Below are 24,592 nucleotides of genomic sequence, written 5' to 3'. Positions count from 1 at the left end.
CACTTTACTGTTACATTTGCACTCTGGTTGGATGCCAGATTCCTTTTTGTTGTACTGTACTTGTGCTGTATAATCTAATCTAATCTAATCGAATCTAATCTAATCTAATCTAATCTAATATAATCTAATCTAAATCATCTATCATTTTAAACTCATTAGCCATGTTGCGGAGCAGGGGTTCTTAAAGGGGAACAATGCGCATGTCATACAACATGTCAGGAAAAAGTCTGCAATATACTCATGCCTGCATTTCCATCAAGAACGCGCTTGAAAGCCTCTTGCAGGCCTTCTTCTTTCAAACTATGCTTCATCAAATTGAGTACCTACAGTATATATTTAGTATGTTTTACTAATTTATTGCTCAATAGTTTCAACTACTGATGTAAAGTTGTCTGTCTTGATGCTGTTCTTGTCTCTGTTTCTGCTTGTAAATCTTTCTGTGGACCTCATTGGAAACAACCAGCTTAATGGTTTATCCAGTCATTCATCTCTTTTGCTCTTTGTGCTTTTTATCACGCATTTCGACGTTTGATGTGTGATTTATTTAGTATGAATGCCCATTAAATCAAATTAAAGTTAGTCTCACCCTGCGACCCAGTCAAATTAAAGCATACTCTGTACTCTTATCATGTGGGAACCCACCAGAGGCGGGCCCGCGCCACCCATTTAGGGTCCTGCCCCCTAGTTTAAGAAACTGCTGTGGATAACGCCTATCAATATCGCCTCGCAACGACCCGTCTTGGCATTCTCAACATTCCCCCGAGATACCCCCCTTAAACGCTACCCACTATCATAAATCTGAAACCAATCATTCATCTTCAAATCTATCTGCGGATGCGCCCAGATTACAGGCCTCAACACTACTGTATGTCAGTCAACCCAATCACCTTGCACTCATCCTGAGCTGCAAGAATTTCAAACCACTGCCCATAAAAACTTATGAAGGGTGTTTTTGGACAAAGGTGGTGCTGGATAGATAGCGGGTCCTCTTGAGGGTGTGTTTGTGTGCGTCCAACCTTGGTGTCTACGCCTAAGCAGCCTTACTTACGAACAACAGCCCAGTAAGCACTAGACCCGATGTCAACGTTGAGGCTAATGTCGTAGCCCTCATATAGCCCACTGGTAATATAGACCACTTTTAGCCCAAGCAGCAAGCAGTTTAATTCATTATTACATATTTATAATATCACACAAATTACTGTAAATGTGTAGATAATAATAATAACAATCATAATAAACTTTATTTGTATAGCACCTTTAATTCAATAATTGCAGCCCAGAGTGCTTCACAGCAGTGATGTAGACACAAAATAGACATACAATTAGCATAAAGTTGGCATAAGATGTCATGATATTGTGCTAAAATAATTTGAATTGCAATTTCAATGCAATCTCAATGTCCTGCTATGTCAAGGCTAGATATAGCCCACTTCTAGCCCAAACATTATTACATATTTAGTATTATTTAGAAACAACAGCTAGGTGTTATCTAGACGTCTACTAAACTTTCACTTTTAAACCAAATTTAGACAGATTTTAGCCTAGATGGCTATGTACCATATATTATATACTGTACATATTTTAGTCATCTAATAGACAAGAAAATGCTCAGTGGGTGCAGTGCACTCTTTTCATTTGAATTATGCAATTTGTGCAGTGTTGTCGAATAATTAACATTATGGGAAATGTGCTTACCGTCTTCTCCAGACTGGGAAAATAAGTTATACCAATTTCCTCTCAGTAGAAAGCTATCCGGTTGCAAGCTAGCCTAGATTAGCACAAGTGAATGGAAGCAGATACGGATCGGCTAGCTGTTGGCCAAAAACACCTCTCCGGGAGTTTTAAGCTAGGCTGATCTGTATCCGCTTCCATTCATTTGTGCTAAGCTAGCTAGGCTAGCTTGCAACCGGATAGCTTTCTACTGAAAGCACAGAGAGGAAATGGGTATCTATCTTCTTGTCTGACTCGACAGTAAACACATTTCCCATAATGTTCCTTTAAAGGTGCTATTTCTTTTCATTAAAGGGGAACTATTTTACAATTTCTTTCACTATTTGGGCACTTTTACACAATTCCTGTGAGTCTATGGAACACCTCTGTAATATATATATTTTTTTTATTCATTGTTTTGTATTTCTAATCAAGTCCTCAAAAACAGCATTTTTCTACCTCAAGATCTCGAGCTGTTTTGAGCCTGGGCTCTAAACCACTGCGCGCGTTCTGGTTCACCTGAACATTAACATGCAGCGGTGTCTTTATGACATCACATATAGGGCACATTTTCAAATGACTCAGTTCAGTGAGGGTGAATATTGTGAGAGGAGAATTGGAAGAATGCGCCAATATGAGAATTTTGAGACATAGATCATATTAATATAAGTTCACATAGCTAGGAAACAATGCTAAACACTCAAAAAGGCCATTTATAAGATAGTTCCCCTTTAAAATATGTGTTAAGTAGCTCTACATTCCTACAGCCATACATTGGGTCATGTACTTCAGGTACTGTAGTTAATTATAATTATAATTATTATTATAATTATAATAATTCCCTAATGTTCCTGATTCCACCTCAACAACTGCTCTCTCCCCTCTGCTCTCTCCCCTCTGCTCTCTGTCCTCTTCTCTCTGTCCTCTTCTCTCTGTCCTCTGCTCTCTGTCCTCTGCTCTCTGTCCTCTGCTCTCTGTCCTCTTCTCTCTGTCCTCTGCTCTCTGTCCTCTGCTCTCTGTCCTCTGCTCTCTGTCCTCTGCTCTCTGTCCTCTGCTCTCTGTCCTCTGCTCTCTGTCCTCTTCTCTCTGTCCTCTTCTCTCTGTCCTCTTCTCTCTGTCCTCTGCTCTCTGTCCTCTGCTCTCTGCTCTCTGTTCTCTTCTCTCTGTCCTCTTCTCTCTGTCCTCTGCTCTCTGTCCTCTGCTCTCTGTCCTCTTCTCTCTGTCCTCTGCTCTCTGTCCTCTTCTCTCTGTCCTCTGCTCTCTGTCCTCTGCTCTCTGTCCTCTGCTCTCTGTCCTCTTCTCTCTGCTCTCTGTCCTCTGCTCTCTGTCCTCTGCTCTCTGTCCTCTGCTCTCTGTCCTCTGCTCTCTGTCCTCTGCTCTCTGTCCTCTTCTCTCTGCTCTCTGTCCTCTGCTCTCTCCCCTCTGCTCTCTGTCCTCTGCTCTCTGTCCTCTTCTCTCTGCTCTCTGTCCTCTTCTCTCTGTCCTCTGCTCTCTGTCCTCTGCTCTCTGTCCTCTGCTCTCTGTCCTCTGCTCTCTGCTCTCTGTCCTCTCTGCTCTCTGTCCTCTTCTCTCTGCTCTCTGTCCTCTGCTCTCTGCTCTCTGTCCTCTGTCCTCTGTCCTCTGCTCTCTGTTCTCTGCTCTCTGTCCTCTTCTCTCTGTCCTCTGCTCTCTGTCCTCTGCTCTCTGTCCTCTCTGCTCTCTGTCCTCTCTGCTCTCTGTCCTCTGCTCTCTGTCCTCTTCTCTCTGCTCTCTGTCCTCTGCTCTCTGTTCTCTGCTCTCTGTTCTCTTCTCTCTGTCCTCTGCTCTCTGTCCTCTTCTCTCTGTCCTCTGCTCTCTGTCCTCTGCTCTCTGTCCTCTGCTCTCTGTCCTCTGCTCTCTGTTCTCTGCTCTCTGTCCTCTGCTCTCTGTCCTCTGCTCTCTGTCCTCTGCTCTCTGTCCTCTGCTCTCTGTCCTCTGCTCTCTCCCCTCTTCTCTCTGTCCTCTGCTCTCTGTCCTCTGCTCTCTGTCCTCTGCTCTCTGTCCTCTGCTCTCTCCCCTCTTCTCTCTGTCCTCTGCTCTCTCCCCTCTTCTCTCTGCTCTCTGTCCTCTGCTCTCTGTCCTCTTCTCTCTGTCCTCTTCTCTCTGTCCTCTGCTCTCTGCTCTCTGTCCTCTCTGCTCTCTGTCCTCTGCTCTCTGTCCTCTGCTCTCTGTCCTCTGCTCTCTGTCCTCAGACATACTGTAGGCACGCGAGGCCTCCGCGCCCCGGACACTAAATCAAACACACCCCCACATTAGGCTACTCTATTTGACATTCCAGACACAGATCATTTCCAAAGTGTAGTTTAAAACAACAACAACAACAACAACAACATGTTTGTCTTCTCATTGTGGAGTAACTAGTAGTTTGTAGTAGTGTGCTGTTGGAACCATTTAAAATGATGGAGGTGTGATACATTTCACAACCAATCATCCTGCTGATCGATGATGCATACCTTAACAGACCAGAAACCTGACTAACCTCTTTTACAACATGCTGATCTGTGCCTGAACAGCTACAATACTTTTGCTGTGCAGTTTAACTGGACACCTCCGTACCTGTGTGTGCAGATATGCAAGATACTGAATACTTGTATTATGTATGTGTGTACAGTATACATGTGTAACAGTAAATACCCTCCACTTCGCCCCCTGCATTTTATCCTTTTGAGGAACCCTAAGAAGAAACCAGTCATTTGAACGTGTAGAATAGGTTCCAAGATTCCATTCCAACAGTGTTGTGATATAATACCAATAAATACAAATACCAATTATAGTTACACCTTTCAACCAGAGAAAGCCACCCAACCTTTTCATAAAGGACACAGTGGTGCGTATCATAGCTGTCACCAGTAATACATCTGAGGGCAGAATGATAGACAGAGTCCAGCGGTTTAAGAGTTACACATACATAGTGTACTGTACACGCCTGTGTGTGTGTGTGTGTGTGTGTGTGGTGTGTGTGTGTGTGTGTGTGTGTGTGTGTGTGTGTATACATGAGAGTACACCAGGTAAGTAAAATACAGCGGCCTTACCTGTGAGTGAGCGTGGCCCAAAGAGAGAGTGATGAGCAGGGTGAGAGAGAGGGCCATGCTGGGTGTAGCTGGTTAGCCGTGGTAGCCAGGTTAGCTATGGTTAGAGACGGGGGTCAGGGCTTCAGAGGCCCGGCCTGGGACAGGCGCTTCCGGTGTTAGTGGTGAAGCCACGGGTTAATCCACAGAGTCCAACTGAGACAAGTCCGGAGTTGGCGGAGTTAGCCGGTTAGTAGTGGTGGCGTTACGGAGCAGAGTGTCAGGGGGGTCGGTGGTAAGTCCCGGGTCCCGGGGTTAGTCCAGAGGTTAGCGGTTAGCCAGCGAGGGTCAGAGAGTGGCAGGGCGGCGGGTCCTGTGTTAGCTCACGGCTAACTCTCTCCCTCTGGGTTCTCTCTCTCTTTCTCTAGGGAGAGCTGCTGAACCAAATGAATGATTCAGGGTTGAGCTCCTAAGGCCTGCCTAATAAATAATGAGCTCTATTACTCAACTCTGTGTGTGTGTGTGTGTGTGTGTGTGTGTGTGTGTGTGTGTGTGTGTGTGTGTGTGTGTGTGTGTGTGTGTGTGTGTGTGTGTTTGTGTGCATGCTGTGTGTATGTGTGTGTGTGTGTGTGAGTGGGTGATGTGTAAGGTTACATTTCGGGGGTATCTGACACCTGGCAGCTTGGAAGAGCCAGCATGGGGTGGAACTTTGCAGAATGGGAGGAGAGACTTACCGTGTGTGTGTGTGTGTGTGTGTGTGTGTGTGTGTGTGTGTGTGTGTGTGTGTGTGTGTGTGTGTGTGTGTGTGTGTGTGTGTGTGTGTGTGTGTGTGTGTGTGTGTGTGTGTGTGTGTGTGTGTGTGTGTGTGTGTGTGTGTGTGTGTGTGTGTGTGTGTGTGTGTGTGTGTGTGTGTGCGTGTGTGTGTGTGTTTGTGTATTCAGTACCATATCTCAGCTAAAAGTATGGTAGCAGGTGTCCTCCCTTCACTGGACCTGATAATAATGTAGTGATGGTATTCCTGTGTGTGTGTGTGAGGGGAGCTGAAGCACTGACTCAGTCAGACGCCACTCAGAGTCAGTTTGTAGTGGTCCAAGTGTTCATGTCATGGCGATTCGGTTAAAGGAACACTTCCAAACATTTTTGGGAAATACACTTATTTGCCATCTTCCCCAGAGTCAGATGAGACGATTGATATCAATGTTAAATGGTGCATTTATATATTTTATCCAAAATGCTTTAAAAGCCATTAGGTCCCCCAATAGGAGCTGTCGCCCATCATAAATTGATCAATACAGTCCGTGTTAATTAAGCTTGCATTTCTTTTTTAAATGTAGCCAAGAGTAAAGACCCTAACCCTATCAAAACAGCAGTCAAAGTGTATATTTTCAGCACTACGTTTGTTTACCAATGATCTTTAGTGTTATTAGCGAAATATGAGTTTTAATAATTCTCTGTGCATTGCATCGGAAACCGGCGGATATTGACGCAAGGAAATGACACCGTCATAAGTGTTTGTAGTCCTATTAACACATCCGGTGCCGTTCACGAGAATTCTCGTTTCTGTGGCCCAACGGTTCAGTGCCGGAAATGAAGATTCTCGTTTCTGGGTTGTTATTTCTTTTATTCGCTATTTACATTCATAATCCATCGAGGCAGTCTGTGCAGGCTGTCCTGAATAAGTCTGAGATCGCAAACGTCCAATACCGCCGCCTAACGCCTTGCGGCCGGTATTGCACATCCTTGGAATCTCTCTGGCTCAGCCTGTACGTCGATCTAAAAAGTCCGGTCCGGGTTTTCCTAGTCGGGCAGTAGTAACGTTTATAACACATGGATTGGGGAGAACCAAGCACCGCGGATTCATGTGCTTTGGTGGATCACGTTGGCAACAAGATCGACATCAATACTTGGAATGGCGAGCAGATAATTGGAATATTCTTTTTGCAGTACATCCTAGTCAAGGTAAGTGCTATATGGTATCAATCTTGCGTTGATCCGAGCATGCCTTCGTTGTGATCCGAAAGTGTCATTGTAACGTTACTCCACAACGTATGTCGTTGGTGACGATCGAAGCATAGAAACCCCCCCCCCCACCCTTTCATGCATGCATGATGAAACATAATACCGATAATATAGCGTTGATTTCAGATTGATTGTTGATCCAAGCGAGGAATGGCACGGTTTCTAGTGACATGCACGAAATGCTGCTTAGCGGTGTTTCCTGGGATTACACAGAATTACTCTAAAACTATACTTGACTGGAAGAAACTCAATGACAATCGACTATATTATTAGATCCATAGCTATAATATTTAATTGTTTTAGCACTGCAAACACCGGCATGTATCCAAAAACGCTGGCACACGGCCATACGGTGTTAAAAAGGAGACCCAGGGCTTTCGATGGGCTTTAGAATTTCATAAAACTACACTACCCAGCTCACGCCAGCCCCTGTAAAAAATGTTTACATAATTTTTGTAATTATGTCTCACGGGTCGAACAAACCTAAACATTATTGCCATAAAAAAACATAGTTTGTTTCTTTACCTTTCTGTGAACGTCTAGAAAATAACACATCTCAATCTGATGAAAAATGGCGTAGCATTTTACTGCCCTGAAACGGGCGCCTGGTAGGGATGGGTACCTTTCACATTTGAACCGATACGGTACCGGTACCTGTGAATCGATACCGGTACCCAACGGTACCTTTTTTCGGTACTTTAGTCTAAAAAAATGTATTTACCTACCTCAGTCGTGAACAAAAAATCCTAACTTCAAATAACTACAATTTCGACCGTTTTCGGCTTGCCATTGCTCCAACTGCTTTGTTGTTGAATCAAGTCAAATCCTAGGTAAGCATATATTGTGCGTGTGAACGTTGACATGCAAAGAAAAAAGGTAAAAAACCTTTTTTTTTTTTTTTTTTATCTCACTTGAATCGATACTCGGTAGTACCGACGTGTTTCGGTTCGGTACCTCAAAAGAATTCGGTACCCATCCCTAGCGCCTGGTGGTACTAAATCCAGATTTAACTCTGCCATTGGATATTTGGTCCGACCCATAGATGTATGACATGTCCACAATACAGTAATTTATAGGCCTGATATTCTATATTCATATTTCAAATGGCATGTGTCCCGATGGCAAAATTCAGTACTGTATCTACAAAACCCCCTGTAAATCATCTGTCCTTTATTAATTTGCTTAGATTCTTAGTACACTTGATCTCAAGAAGGTGCTGAATGAGCTCAGCGGCAATTGTTCATGTCTGATCAATGTTAGCATGGTGTTATTCACCGTCAAATATAATAATAATAATAATACAGATAATTGATATTCTCCTTTGGTTCATTACAATTTACTCAAGCATAGTAACAGACACAATATTTCTGACACTGGGAATACATTTCCCTGAGGTCCATAGATGTCCCTAGATACCAAGAACATGCAAATGGGCCTTGTAGAAGTGGGGCAATCTTCCATTTACTTGGGTATGTACTTTTAGGCAGATTTTCTGAAAATATGGCAAATATTTAACAGGTTAACATTTGTGTTCCTCACATTCACTCACACATTCACACATTCACACACCGATGGCTGAGGCAACTATGCAAGGTGCCAACCTGCACATCGGGAGCAATTAGGGGTTAAGTGCCTTGCTCAAGGACACTTTGATGCACTGCCTGGGAGGAGCGGGAATCGAACCGGGAACCTTCCATCTACCAGACGACTGCTCTACCTCCTGAGCCACTGTCGCCCTGACTGACTGTGTCAGTTTTGGAGTTGTTTTGGAAGTTGTGTATCTTCAACTTCCATCTTTTGATGGAGGCTAGGCTAGCTGCTCCCTACTGCTTCCAGCCCTTGTGCTAAGCTAGGCTAGCTGCTCCCTACTGCTTCCAGCCCTTGTGCTAAGCTAGGCTAGCTCCTCCCTACTGCTTCCAGCCCTTGTGCTAAGCTAGGCTAGCATGCACCTGGACCTCTCTCGGCGAACGGTAAGAGGACACTAACGTTATTTTCAGCCCGATTGTTTATTCATTTCACTGCAAACCATCTGATCAAGATATCAACCCATACTAAATAAAGCCGTTACTGACGATCAAGGAATTATATATATATATATATATATATATATATATATATATATATATATATATATATATATATATATATATATATATATATATATATATATATTATATAATCATATACATTTGAATTTTTTAATATAGCGTGTATAGGAAAGAAACGCCAATGGATAATCTATTATATGCGTCAGGGCCTATAACTCTCGTTTTTGGAATTACAGCAGAAAACCTTAAAAACATACTTATATTTAGACGGTATTAACACAACAATGTATCAATGAAATAATATAACGTTCCCACATCCTGAACGATAGATAATCAATGTTGAATGGGCCATAGTAATGTCAATATAGCAATACAATTTAAAAAGTTATAGCCCTGCAAAGAAGGTAAACATCTCCATAGGCTTTAAACGGTGGCAGACTGGGTACAATGATGGGCACAACCCCCGGCGCCCAATGTGTTATCAGTGATGCTACAGATTACTTGTAAAAGTAATCTAATTACTTTACTGATTACTTGATTATCAAAGTAACTTAGGCCTTGTCCAGATGAAGACGGATCCGATCTTTTTTGTTTTCATTTCGTTTTCATATTTCTTTTAAGTTTTCCGTAAACACGAAATTGTCTCAAGAAATAAGTGCGTGCCACAAATGTATAAAATAAACTCTCCCACTTTCCTGTTTTAGACGTCGCTCTTTTATTTTTAAACCCCCCGACCGGAAGTGTTATTTTTGTCGCTAGCGGAACAACGTGTGTCGTCCGGTTCTGTGCTTTTGAGTTAACTAACGCTAGTTTCCAAAGGAGAGGAGAGAGACACCGCGGCTCACATATGCGAATGCAGCTACAGGCAATCGATGATGAGGAGGAAAAGCTGCTGATTTTACTCAGCAGGAGAGAGAGCCGTATATCATCGAACTACCTGTTGTATTAAATTAATTGATTGATGTTTAACTTGTCCTTTTCGACTAGCCTCACCCGTTCATTGTAAACAATGATGCATGTAATTGTATTAACGTTACTGTGTGTTGTAGCTATGTTAATAAATTCTGAATGGCATTAACGTTAACGTTAGTTGGGTATGTTAGCTAGTATGATAGTCCAGACAAACAAAGCTATTTAGTTAGCTTGCTAGCTATCGTTGGTAATCAAAAGTTGTCTGTATTTAATGTTACCTCATAGCATCAACGCTAGCTGGCTGGCTACAACGGATTCTTAGAAGCTGGCATCGTAAATCTCAACACCAGCCATGGGAATACTATTTACTAAATTATGGAGGCTTTTTAATCGTCAAGGTAAGAGATGATTTGTCAACTGAAGGCGTATGTTATGGAACAGTCTATGTGCTTGGCTACTTAGCTAACTTATTTGGGTTTTCAGAAAAAGGCCTGCTATGTGACGCTAATCTCTAGCTAGTAGGTTTGGCCTCTGGGTTTGGGCGGGTGGGTTCTGGAGAGGTAGCTGACTGTACCCCTGACACTCTTATCGCATTATGAGATAGTAACGAAATAGTAACGCACAGACACTTGGAAAAGTAACTGTAATCAGATTACTGGCTTGTAAAAATTAACGCGTTAGATTACTATTTACTGAAAAAAGTTATCAGATTAGAGTAACACGTTACTTAGTAGCACGTTACTGGCATCACTGGTGCTTAACTCATTCGGCGCCAGCTATTAGTCGGGGCCCGCTGTAGCTAGGCCGCACTTTAAACGATAGGAGTGAGTCACCTTGTTTGTAGAGCTATAACTATATTCTATATTATAGCTATGGATACAATACTATGGCCCATTTGACATCACCTATCTATTGTTCAATATGTGAAAAAGAAGGCATTTTTCCATCCATACATTCCTGTGTTATACCGTGGTGAATATAAGTATGGTTTTAGAGCGGTCTAGAGTAATTCATGAAATGCTGAGTTATAGCATACTGTAGTGACTACAGTATTGGTTCGTGTTCTCCTCTGACTGTGTTGTGTAGTGGGAGGGAACGAATGATCTGGCGCCGCGGCCAGAGGGGACATCTATTGCGGTTGCTCTCGCTGTTATTCATTAATTACTGTGCTAGCGATTCATGTGCTCTTGTGTTCTTGTTAACTGACGTGGCTTTGTACAATAAACAAGCATTACGTTACCTCCGTTTATTCCTCTTTCCTCCGGCACTACAATACGTCAATTCCACTATAGACGTTGCCGTTTCTTGCCTGTACACGCTATTATTCCGAAATCAAATCTATATCATAGGTATTATGTTCCATCATGAATGCATGAAAGGGGGGGGGGGGGGGGGGGGGGCGTTTCTGATTATTTGATTGTCAGAAACGGCATTCGTATTGAACACTAAAAACTGTTATCAGCCCGATCGGTATAAAAGCATTGCAGGATCAAGCAAAAATTTACGTCAGATCGTTCTTACCTGTGATCGGGAGTATTCCAAAAATAATATTCCAATTGTTTGATCGCCATCTGGTACATATAATGTCCATTTGGTCCATGGCATAATCCACCACAACATATGGATCGGGGATATTTGACGCGCTTCAATGGAACCGGGAGAACGGCTGCCCTCGCCCGACAAGGAAACATGAAACCGGAGACGTTTGGCCATTACACAGGCCAAGATACAAGGTTACAAAGGGTGCTCGATACCGCCGTCTAGCCGGATGCGGCCTGTATTGCACTTTGGCAACCTCAGACTCATTCCCTATGGTACCACAGAGGTCCATGGATGAATAATGAATAAAAATATCGAATAAAGGAATAAACGACCAAAACCCAAGAAATCTCGGGTCTGGCGCCCAACGCATGGCGAGTTAACCCGGGATATCTCGGGTCTGGCGCCGAATGTGTTAAGGAACAGAGCATACTTGTGAAAGAAATTCTAACAACAGAGGTGCGCTTATAATTTTCCAAGAAATAACTATTTCAGCATTCAGAGAAACAAGCCTTGTTAAGTCGGACCCGCCCATGACGCTCACGCATGCAGTCAGTCAGTTAGTTAATTAGAGACATTCACTGTTGTAGACCATCCCACTGTGTCCAGCATAAACAAATAAAACATCTATCGCAAAGTTGTTTCCACACACCTGCAACTGTCACCCAGCCTTTTAACTGTAATATGTCTGTTCTGCTTCATGTATTACACACCTTGTACTTTTATTTGGTTGTTTGTTTGATGTGTGTTTTAATTATTTCCCTTACCTCTGTGATGTATGTATCTCTTTTCTATTTTTCTTTGGTCCCCTTTCCCTGTTACCCTTCGAGAGAACATTTTGTCCTCATTGTAAATAAGAATTTGTTCCTAATTGACCTGCCTGGTTAAACAAAGGTTAAATAAAATTAAATAACAAAAGGACTAATAAACTAAGCCTGATCAATTAAAAACAAACAAATCAACTAATACCCTTATGACCGACTGCTTGACTTGAGTGCTTCAGTGAGTGTGTACCTGTATGTATCGACCGTGCGTGTGGTACACAGTGATATTTCCTTGGTTGGGCAGCAGCTTCACTTGGTAGTCATCCACACACCCTTCAGACTGCTCCCAGCGCAGCGAGAACCCACATGCTGACACCTTCACTACACACAGTCCCTGCACACGGTTTGGCTCTGATGAAGGACACGAGAGAGAGAGAGAGAGAGAGAGAGAGAGAGAGAGAGAGAGAGAGAGAGAGAGAGAGAGAGAGAGAGAGAGAGAGAGAAAGAGAGAGAGAGAGAGAGATAAAGAGAGAGATAGGGAGATAGAGAGAGAGAGCGAGAGAGAGAGAGAGATAAAGAGAGAGTGAGAGATAGTGAGAAAGAGAGAGAGATAAAGAGAGAGAGAGAGATAAGAGAGAGAGAGAGAGAGAGAGAGAGAGAGAGAGAGAGAGAGAGTGAGACAGTGGGTGGAGAGAGTTTCAATCTGTAATCCAAACGAAGAGCCAATCACAGAGGGTTAATGGGGTGTTGAAGGGAGCGGTCCTCTACCTGTGGTCAGAGACAGACGAGCAGGCCTCCCCGCCACCGCCCCCCTCACTCTCTCCACGCTCACGTCGTAGCCGCATCCGTCCGTCAGCCCCATAACCATAGCAACCTGTTCCCCTTTGGCTACGGTCAGTGTGCGCGTGACCGAGGCGTTGGCTACCGTGACTCTGTGGAAGTCAAAATGGCCGAGAGCGCCGGCCCAGCTCACCGCTGCGGAGGAGGAGGTGACGTTGTGTAGCTGGAGGGAGCATACTCCCTCTGGGCCTGTGGAACACACAAGCTATCTTACTATTCTTTATAAATACTGGACATAATTGAAGGAACACTCCAACATTTTTGTGAATACACTTATTTGCTACCTTCCCCAAAGTCAGACGGTTATGTGATATAAATTTTATCTCTTCGTATCATTTTACGAGTTGTTTTAAATAGTATTTCTTAATTTTCGACTAAGCTAGGCTAGCTGCTCCCTACTGCTTCCAGCCCTTGTGCTAAGCTAGGCTAGCTGCTCCCTACTGCTTCCAGCCCTTGTGCTAAGCTAGGCTAACATGCACCTGGACCTCTCTCTGGACACACCGACATGAAACTATCAATCTTCTCATCTGACCCTGGGGGAGATGACAAATACGTGTATTTCCCAAAATGCTGTGCAAAATATTGTGGTTGTCGCGAGCATGACATTCTGTAATGATGAAGGAATGTATGAAGGACTTTTCTAGACAATCAAATCGCTTTACAATGTCGAGCGGAGATTGCATCGTTCACCACCACTGTGTAGCACCAAACCTTGGACTAAGCAGGCTCAACGGCTGCCATACACTGGCACCAGGCACACAACACACATACACATGGCTGCCATACACTGGCATCAGGCACACAACACACATACACATGGCTGCCATACACTGGCACCAGGCAAACTACACACAATGGCTGCAAGGCTCGGGAGACAAGGTTTGATATCAGCCAATTAAGGAGAGGGATGATTAGGTGGCCTTGATGTCAGTGACCTCATTACATAATGATGATTATTGTCTAATGGATAATTGCAATTATTGATTTATGCGTTTCATTGGTCTTAAATCCAAAGTGTGCCGACATCATTGAAGTCATATGAGGCAACGATGATTATTGACTAACTAACAGATAATTGCAATTATCGATTTAAGTGTAGATAGAGATAGATAGATAGATACTTTATTAATCCCCTTGGGGAAATTCAGGGTATCTCACAGCTCACACAGTATACAGACATTGACAGTTCTCATTCAGTTGTTTCACGTTATGTCTTCAAGCTTACAAAATATATAGTTTATCAGCTATTTCATACAGGCACAATAAATAAGAATAAAAAAAAAACACAGAACGACTCCAACTCATTCAAAACTCGGCAGCTAGGCTACTAACTAGAACCAAGAGGAGAGACCACATCAGTCCAGTATTAGCTAACCTACACTGGCTTCCGGTAACATTTAGAATTGATTTCAAGGTCCTCCTCCTTATATACAAAGCACTAAATGGAACAGGACCAAGCTACATTGCAAATTCTCTAGTCAACTATGTGCCTCCTAGAACATTGTGATCATCTACGTGGCCCTATTCCCCGTACCTGGTTCAACTAAGTCGATCAAGAGTCCCATTATCCAGATTCAATTAACCCGATGTTTGAAGCCGGGATTTTCCTGTTCCTCGAAGGTGGATTCAGTCTCGTTAACTCGAACCAGACTTGAGACCCAGGATAAGTGCGCGCGGCCGCTTCAGTTGAAAAGCCAGCAAGTATCGATAGCAGAAATCCTGATTTTCTAACGGCATTGATTGATTAATTGATTTAAAACTTTATTAACAGATTGCAGTACGGCTCAATAGCCTCGCCGACAAGTTAAATGCATAATCTATAGGCTAATTTTAAGTCCCTCATTACCCCAATCAATCAGATTATATTTCTTTAAACTTGCCTGCTGGCAGTAGGTTTATGGAATGGATAATCAAATGAGATCTTGCTAGCGAAAATAATTAGTTCAACTGTTATACAGAATAAGGATACGGCTCTCTTACCCATTGATTGATGTATGGTGGATGTTTTACTTATCTGCACTGTGGTGTGACGGTTGGTCGTTTTGACTTTCACGCAGACGACCCGCGTTCGAATCCCACTTCTTCTAGTCTTTTTCTTCTTTTTGCAATGTAGGAATAATTCAATTTGGTGCACGTTGAGAGCTATATAAAGAATGACATCCTCAATGCATGTAGATTTATAATATTTTAACTTAAAACTAGGCTACTTTTGCGTATAATCATTAATATTATATTCCAAAAAAATTATATTGGAAACACGGGGTCTCAAACTCGGGTCGCCCGCTTGCCAGGAGCGAACACTGGCCGGGACGGGATATATCCATTGTGTATCCATCAATGCACAAGAGACCCGTGTTTCGAATATTTTACTTTTGAATGAAGTTTTATCTCTTTATTCTCAAATGCATTAATGTGACGTCAACGGCTCATTCAATTTCTCAAATCCGTCAAACAGCGCATCTCATCAGACATTTTAATCCCAGTTACAATATCACAATAACGTGAGTGATGATACAATTCAACAATCCTCAGAGTCCTCGTAATTCATAATCCACAAAAACCACAATCCACGCATAGACACTTCAATTTTATGCTTGAATGAAACACAATCCGGGCGCTCCGTTAAGCAAATCTACAGCGGAGAATATATGAAACTAATCAGAGCCAAACGGCCGTTTCATTCATTAAAAATATCCCCGCGGGATTCACATTTGCAATGCGCCGTTATTAAAATAACCACATGCAGCGTGTATCGCACTCCGAGCGCCGTATATGACGTGCATTATTTTATTTAGGACAAAGTAAATCTATAGGCTGAATATGATTTATTATCAGCATTTAGTTCTATTATTATACATTTCAAAAGCCCCCTCTAGGAAAACGAAGCACAGAAACATAATTCAGAATGGTATAATGCAGATCTAGACTGTGAGAATCATTTCAGGAAGCGAGCTGGCATTTCTTTGCGGGGGCGTGGCCATGGTTCATCCAGCTAACTGAACTTAACCCTGCTCTCGACCAGGCTCAAACTTTTTGATCTGTTGTCATGGTGATTTAGACAATCGAGCGTCGGGGAACAGAAAGGTCCGGCTTAAGTCAGGCTATGCTGGAAATTATCCGGCTAACTCAGTTAGCCAGGTACGGGGAACGGGGCCCGGTCTATTGAAGGTTCCAAGCCACAGTCTAAGGGAAATCGGGGATGCAGCCTTTGCAAACTATGCACCAAAGTTATGGAACACACTACCTATGGACATTAGGGAAGCTAGATCTCTTAATATTTTAAAAAATAAGCTAAAAACGTACCTCTTCTAATTAGCCTTCTAATACACTCCGCTGTTGATTGTACTGTAGCACTATTTTACTCTGTCCATTCTATTGCATAATTTTACTATCTATTCTATTCTACAATTCTATTGCACTGTATTATTTTACTCTGTCTATTGCTTTTTATTACAGGTTCAAAACTGTCAGGTATTAAACTGTGTGGGTATCAAACAAGAGACTGTCAGGCTTTAAAACTGTGTAGGACCCAGGCCTAGAACTGCACCCTGAGAGAGGGAACTGCGCCCTGAGAGGGAGGTTTGCCCTGGGTGGGAGGTTCAAAGGGTTAAAGTGGGTATAAAACAGGAGGGAAGACTGTCAAGTTTTAAACTGTGGATACCAAACAGAGAAGGTAAAGACGACTTTGAACTGTTGAACAGTAATCCAGAACTATTTTATTGCACTGTAAAATATATATATTTTTTAATCTATTCTATTCTACAATTTTATTGCACTGCACTATTGCACTATTTTACTCTGTCTATTTTATCTTACTCTTTTTATTATTGTCTATTTAAAACTGAATCAAACCATAAACAAGGTGGCCTAATGTGAAAAACTGTGATTTTATATGTCTGCACTTTATGTGCTCATTTTATGTCTTTCTTTCCTGTTGTGAAGCACTTTGAGCTGCAGTTTCTGTATGAAAGGTGCTATACAAATAAAGTTGATTATTATTATGATTATGATTATGATTATTATTATTATTATTATTATTATTAATATTATTATTATTATTATTCATAAACAATAAAAAATCGGCTAAGACAGTTAAAAGTCAACACACAGTGGTTGGAGATCATACTTTTAAATTCAGCAAAAGAAGGAAGAACCTTCAGTATAATGTGTATATGTCTTAGTTGTGTACGTGTAGGTGCATGTGTGTATGTGTGTAAGTGTGTCTGTCTTACGTGTGTAGAAGTCTTGGTGGACGGCTTGGCTGGTGTCAGAGGCCAGCAGGCTGTAGATGCTCAGACTGTAGTCTGACCCGGGGGTTAGATCCCTGATCCCATACGTGATGCCCTGGACCACCACCTCCAGCCACAAGCTCCTGTCCACCTCCAGCAGGCCACACACCAGCTGAAGTCAACACACACACACACACACACACACACACACACACACACACACACACACACACACACACACACACACACACACACACACGCACGCGCAGGATGTACAGACACAGGAATCACTCAGTTAAAAAATGCTACTATACTGGTGCTACTATCATGCTGTCTATACTACTATGCACTCAGAGTGTAACACTCAAGTTCAACATTTCAAGGGGTCCCCAGTAAAATGGGGAATAGTTAATGAATAGTTAATAAATAGTTAATTAATTCATAGTTAATTCATTGTAATTCATAGTTAATTCATAGTAATTAATAGTTAATTTCACTATTTCATTCAAGTTAGCCCAATGAGAGAATATACTGAATATACTGAGTGACTATTTTGATTGGTTTGATCTAGCATCACAAGAGGCAATGCACCCATAGTCAAAGACTCATAAAATGGCGGTCCACGGCCTAGTGTATATCAATTTGGAGGTCCTCTACTGAAAAAAAAGGTCTGAAAACGGGGTTCTTCTTCTTCTTCTTCTTCTTCTTCAAAAAAAAATGTAATCAAAACCTTAGATGACTGCAATAATAATGTCTGGTTAAGATTGGGAAATTAATAACTAATGCCAAGAGAAGCTTGATTTATCAACCCACTGATGAATGTAAAGTAAGTTTTGCACTCCATCATACAATAAACAATACTATGTGAATTACATACATGTGGCATTAGGGATGATTTCCAAACTATCTCCAAACGTCCCTGTGTAGGTAAAGTCCTGCAATCTTTGGTAAATAATCTACTAAAGTCCTTTCTTTCAACTCACTTAATACAAAGCTGCCACCAATCTGGTTTCAGAGCCAATCACAGCACAGTTTCAGCCAGCATAGTTATAAATGATATAATTTTGGCACTAGACAAGAGGAACCATTGTGCCACCCTATTTATGGATCTGTCAAAGGCTTTTGATACAGTTGATCAAAACTTGCTCTTAAAGAGATTGTCTAATTGGATTGGTTTGGATAGAGGTGCTTGTGATTGGTTTTGGGATTATCTGTCTCGATTTGTGTGAAGTCGGGTTCAGCCTAATCCGAATTTCTATCAATAACTAAAGGAGTGCCACAAGGTTAAATTCTCGGTCTTGTCCTCTTCACTATTTATATAGTCTCTTTGTATGTGGATGATACTATAATTTATTCGTTTGATGCTCTGCAGGAATCTCTCATCAAGCTTAAACTGGTGCTGAACGTTAGTCAAATGAAATTATCACAAGCCTAACTACTGTTGAAGTCAGAGGTTCTAGGTAGGATTGTTAGTAACTGTCTAACTGCATATATATAACTGTTTCCACTAGAGGGCGCTCTAGGCGGAGCCACTCAAGACACCACCAGGTGGCGAGCATAAATAGAGATGTCTCCTCCTACTCTACCTCTCTCCCCCACCTACCTCTCACAGAGGAGGACTCATGTGTTACTGCTCTTACCATGTGAATAAATAAACCACGCCAGTTAAAGGCTAAAGATAGAAACCATGCCTCTGGACCACATTATTGTCGCCCTATAGCCGGATTCTGTCAACACCTACCTCAGTATGTAACTGTTTTTAATTTGATCTACAGTATATATTAATATATTTTAATATTGAAATTTATTCTGAACTGTTTACATGTATTCTGAACTGTTTATATGTTTTCTGAATGGTATTGCAAATGGGGGTAAAACCTCTATATCCATTTAGAGAATAAATAAATGTTTCAGTCAATGATGTTTCAGTATTTCATCACCATAGTGCACATGAAACCAATTTAACACCCATTGTAAAATTGCAGAATATCACAAATACTAAAATAAATGTCAAACTTCCAAGTCTTTATAGGGTCCTACTAATCACCCCAAAGTACCACAAAATACCCCAAAATACCCCAAAGTATACCCCAAAATACCAGAAAATACCCCAAAATACCCCAAAATACCAGAAAATACCCCAAAATACGCCAAAGTACCCCAAAATACCCCAAAGTACCCCAAAATACCCCAAAGTATACCCCAAAGTACCAGAAAATACCAGAAAATACCACATAATACCCCAAAGTACCCCAAAATACCGCAAAGTATACCCCAAAGTACCAGAAAATACCAGAAAATACCCCAAAATACCACAAAATACCCCAAAGTATACCCCAAAGTATACCCCAAAGTACCGGAAAATACCAGGAAATACCCCAAAATACCCCAAAGTACCCCAAAATACCGCAAAGTATACCTCAAAGTAGCAGAAAATACCAGAAAATACCCCAAAATACCCTAAAATACCCCAAAGTATATTTTGGGGTATTTCCTGGTATTTTGGGGTATACTTTGGGGTATTTTGGGGTATTTTGGGGTATTTTCTGGTACTTTGGGGTGATTAGTAGGACCCGTCTTTATATGAGATTTCACACAACAGCAAAAATAATGTATAAACTTTCTTTTTTTAACATGCAAATCACCTCACATTAGTACAACTACATGACAGCACTGTGTGTCCTGTTTACTTTTGAATGACTAATGAAATGCTGTCTAGAATGAGATTAATAGCACATTGTAACTGAGGTAGCACTCTGCCTTGTTAACGAAACCAATGTTCAACGTTAGCTTGCTAGCTAACATTAGCTTGCTAACGTTACGAATGTAAGTTGCTAAAGTACATTTCCGGAGTAGGAAGCATGTGTTTAGAATGTTCTGATACGTGTTTTGCTATTGGCTTTGGTGATTTGGAGGAGAGAGACAAGCATGGCCCTTGTGTAAGACCAGTTCAATGCTTTGCATCTATGATAGCGTGTTTCCTTGTTTACAATGTGTGTGTATAGTGCTCGGTCATCCTTCCTGCCCGCGGCCCCGCGGAGGTCATACATCTTTAAAGGGCCTGTAACTGAAGCCGCTCTGCGCTGACGGTAGTTGCTAGGCGACCACCAGGTGAGTGTGTTCACTAGAAGTCCACAGATGAGTAGGGAACCTGACCCAGGTGGCCTGCTTCCTCTTATGAAGAACTCAGTTTGAGAAATGTTTGCGTACAGTAGGTGTGGGAGAGAGAGAGGGGAGGAGAGAGAGAGATAGAGAGAGAGAGGAGGAGAGAGAGATAGAGAGAGAGAGGTGTAGAGATAGATAGAGAGAGAGGGGGAAGAGAGAGAAAGATAGAGTGAAGCAGAGATAGAGAGAGGAGGAGAGAGAGAGAGGGGGGAGGCAGGATGGAGAGAGAGAGAGAGAGAGGAGAGAGGAGAGAGGGGAGGGCAGAGTGGAGAGATATAAAGAGAGAGAGAGATAGATATATAGATAGATAGAGGTTGGGTGGTGATATTTTGTGGGAGTAAATTGAGACAGATGGTACAAACATACATGCTATTAGTCTAGCTGGCAGGTTAAAGCATGAATAAGCAGAACTCTGCTTCTTTTATATTAAGAATTATTGTGTAGGGAAATGGATGTGCTGTTCTGTACATATTCCTACTATTACAATTGTATATCAAAAGCTACCTTATATCCATCCACCTGGCCTGGTGGAGCTCTCCAGCTAACAAACACTGAGGTCACCACTTCCCCTGCAAGAACCACGTCCTGTGGAGGCCCTGGGACTGGACACAAACAACTATCATCATCATCATCATCATCATCATCATCATCATCATCATCATCATCATCATCATCATCATCATCATCATCATCATCATCGTCATCATCGTCATCGTCATCAGTCACACTGGCTAATGTGTTTGAATGTGTGAGGTGAACGTTGTTGCGCTTTTAAATGTTAATTTACTGACCAGCAGAGGGAGATGGTAGAGGAGGGTGTCTGTAAATAAGAACTGTAATGATCTATTTAACTGCAACAGTGTAAGCAATATCGGTCGATTTAGACAGCAATATCGGTCGATTTAGACAGCAATATCAGTCCATTTAGACAGCAATATCAGTCCATTTAGACAGCAATATCAGTCCATTTAGACAGCAATATCAGTCCATTTAGACAGCAATATCAGTCCATTTAGACAGCAATATCGGTCGATTTAGACAGCAATATCAGTCCATTTAGACAGCAATATCGGTCGATTTAGACCAGCGGTTCTCAAGTCGCGGGTAGGTGACAGTGCGCATTGGCAAAAAAAAAAAAAAAAAGGATCAAGCGAAAATCCACAAGCCCAACTCAGATTGAGTTTCCCACCTGGCCGCTGTGTGTATTTGCCACGTCTCGCCCCTGCTGGCCGCTGTGTGTGTTTGCCACGTCTCGCCCTGCATCAACAGAGGCACAGTATCCAATACACATCTCATACATCCTGTGCAGGTATAATCACTGAGGCCACGTCTGGTCTTTTGTGAGTCAGAGGAGCGCAAAGTGCCGCGACGTGCATGCGTGACAGCCCTGCGCAGGTATATATCGTCTGGTCTTTTGTGAGTCAATGTGTACTCAGATATTTGTGATCGACACTGTCTCATAACTAAAGCACTTCCAGGGGGGGGGGGACGACTTTCCAGGCCAAGCATATATAGCTGATTTGATTTAATTTAACCTGAACACTCGCAATGGATAGGTTTGGTAAATGGTAAATGGCTGCATTTATATAGCGCTTTTATCCAAAGCGCTTTACAATTTCTTACTCACATTTTACCCATTCACTCACACATTCACACACAGACAGCGGAGGCAACCATGCAAGGTGCCAACCTGCTCATCAGGAGCAATTAGGGGTTAAGTGTCTTGCTCAAGGACACATCGACACGCTACCCGGGAGGAGTGGGAATCGAACCGGGAACCTCCGGATTGCCAGACGACTGCTCTACCTCCCGAGCCACTGTCACCCCACAGGTTTGTTGTCAGAAGCGGTGCGTCACGTGCGTGTGTTCCAAATTCTGGCAAATGCGGGCAAGAGAAAGGCAGAATTTAGTAGTAGCGATACCAGGACTACTACGAAACGGAGTAAAAGAAGTTATGATCCTAAATACTTGGCATATGGATTTACTTGGACTGGCCAAGAAGATGACCCGAGACCACAGTGCGTTTTGTGTTACGAGATCCTTGCTAACGAGAGCTTTAAACCAAGTAAATTACAGCGGCAGTTGGAAACTAAGCATCCTGAATTTAAAACGGAACCGTTAGCTTTCTTTCAGAAAAAACGGTTTAGAGCTGAAAACTGCAACAACCGTCAACGAAAAAAGGCCTACATGCTTGGTTTATTGTTGCCAATTGGATCGCAAAGACTGAGAAACCCCACACACTTGCAGAGAGCTTTTGGTTGCCCTGTACCAAAGATGTGGTTTCTGTCATTTGTGGACAAAGTGTTGCAGAGCAGCTCCATACAATACCGCTGTCAGATGACACTAGTTCAAGAAGAATTGACTGCATGTCGGACGATGTTAAGAGCCAAGTTGTGGAAAAACTTAAGCAGAGCCCGTATTTTGCTATTCAACTTGATGAGACCACTGACATCTCTTCTGATGCTCAACTATTAACTATGTGAGATATGAGCATGATGGACAACTTCATGAGGATTTTCTGTTTTGTCAAGCTTTACCCGATCGTGCAACTGGGGAGGAACTATTAAAAAAACTGGATTTGTTTATGACTGACACTGGTCTGGACTGGCAGCGCTGTGTGGGGATCTGCAGTGACTGTGCCCGTGCAATGACAGGAAAAAACAGTGGGCTGGTTGTTAGGGTTCAGTCTGTTGCACCACACGCAGTTTGGACTCATTCACCTCATTCATTGCCCTAATGGCAATAAAAATGCCACCCAGTCTTAAACAGGTGCTTGACGACGCAGTCCGCATTGTTAATGCAGTGAAAACTAGCGCAACTAGTTCTCGCATATTCAAAGTGTTGTGTGATGAAATGGGCTCAGCGCATAACCAGCTGCTTTACCACACTGAAGTGAGGTGGCTATCTCGAGGCAGAGTATTACATCGCCTTTTTGAACTCAGAGAAGAAGCGCAGATTTTCCTTGCAGACAGAAACAACCCATTGGCAGATACATTTGCAGATAGTGAATGGCTGGCACAACTGGCATATCTAGCCGACATCTTTGACCGGCTCAATACGTTGAATCTGGGACTACAAGGTCGGGACACAAACCTGTTTGGATTTACAGCTAAAATGGAAAGCTGGATTAAAAAACTCAGTTTGTGGCACTCCAAGATCATCAGCAGAGATTTTGGGGTGCTTACTCTGTTTGATTGCTTTTTGGAGGAACATAATGTAGCACAAAATTATTTGAAGCCCATCATCTGTAGCCACATAGAAGGGCTCATTGATCAATTTCAGAATTATTTCCCAGAAAGAAAGAGCACGGACAATTTGACCATCTGGATCCAAGATCCGTTCATTGCGCATGACGCAACAGGCCTCCCACTGTCTGAGCAGGAGGCGTTGATCGATCTTTCGTGTGATGAGCTACTGAAAGTCAAGTTCACTGGACAGGCCCTCGCAAAGTTCTGGATATCAGTCCGGAACGACTACCCGGTGCTGTGTAAGGCTGCGCTGAAAAAGCTTGTCCCGTTTGCGTCAACATACCTCTGTGAAGCGGGATTCTCGGCTCTGACATTAATAAAAAAATAAATACAGATCTCGCCTCAGAGTATACGGATCTGCGCCTCTTTCTCAGCACAACGCAGCCACGTATCATGGAACTATGTTCAAATGTACAAGCACACCCTTCCCATTAAATCTCGTTTTTGTTTATTCTTGAAAAGCGCATGTGAACGCATTTGAAAAAAAAGGCTAAATATGCCTCGATCGTTTTATAAATGTGTATACAGAAACAATTCCGTTAGAAAATATTTATTAATTTCATTAATAACATTGTCATGTAATTTCATTTTCTAATAAATATGCATGATCAAGTTCCAACAACGTGTCCTTTTATTTTGATAATCATTATTTCCATGTTGAAATTACGCGATACATTAAGTGTGGGGTTGCCAAAAAAAATCCTAAATAAAATGGGGTCACGGTATGAAAAAGTTTGAGAACCCCAGATTTTGACAGTAATATCGGTCCATTTAGACAGCAATATCAGTCAATTCAGACAGCAATATCGGTACATTTAGACAGCAATATCGGTCGTTTTAGAGAGCAATATCAGTCGATTTAGTGTGCGTGTGTGTGTGCATGTGTGTTTGTGTATACAGTATGTGTGTGTGTGTGTGCGTGTGTGTGTGTATATATGTGTGTGTGTGTGTATATACAGTATGCGTGTGTGTGTGTTCATGTATATGTGTGTGTGTGTATGTATGTATGTGTGTGTATGTGTGTGTGTGTGTGTTTGTGTGTGTGTGTGTGTGTGCGTGTATATATGTGTGTGTGTGTGTGTGTATATATGC

The 24,592-nt window shown here is 42.3% G+C and overlaps 1 protein-coding gene across 1 annotated transcript in view; it reads right to left on the bottom strand.

Annotated features, from left to right (window-relative positions):
- Positions 1-24,592, bottom strand: part of ptprq (protein tyrosine phosphatase receptor type Q) — a gene marked incomplete at both ends in the record, with an annotated part of 179,162 nt that overhangs the window by 136,803 nt on the left and 17,767 nt on the right. The window contains 4 exon segments of the mRNA XM_084335232.1: positions 12,269-12,429; positions 12,787-13,047; positions 17,091-17,259; positions 20,757-20,848. Coding sequence (XP_084191358.1) covers positions 12,269-12,429; positions 12,787-13,047; positions 17,091-17,259; positions 20,757-20,848 — 683 coding nt within the window.

The sequence above is a fragment of the Notolepis coatsorum genome (assembly GCF_963971535.1).
Source record: "Notolepis coatsorum genome assembly, chromosome: 18".
Lineage (NCBI taxonomy): Eukaryota > Metazoa > Chordata > Actinopteri > Aulopiformes > Paralepididae > Notolepis > Notolepis coatsorum.
The sequence above is the reverse complement of the archived record's forward strand: the minus strand, read 5'-3'. Positions and strand labels throughout refer to the sequence as shown.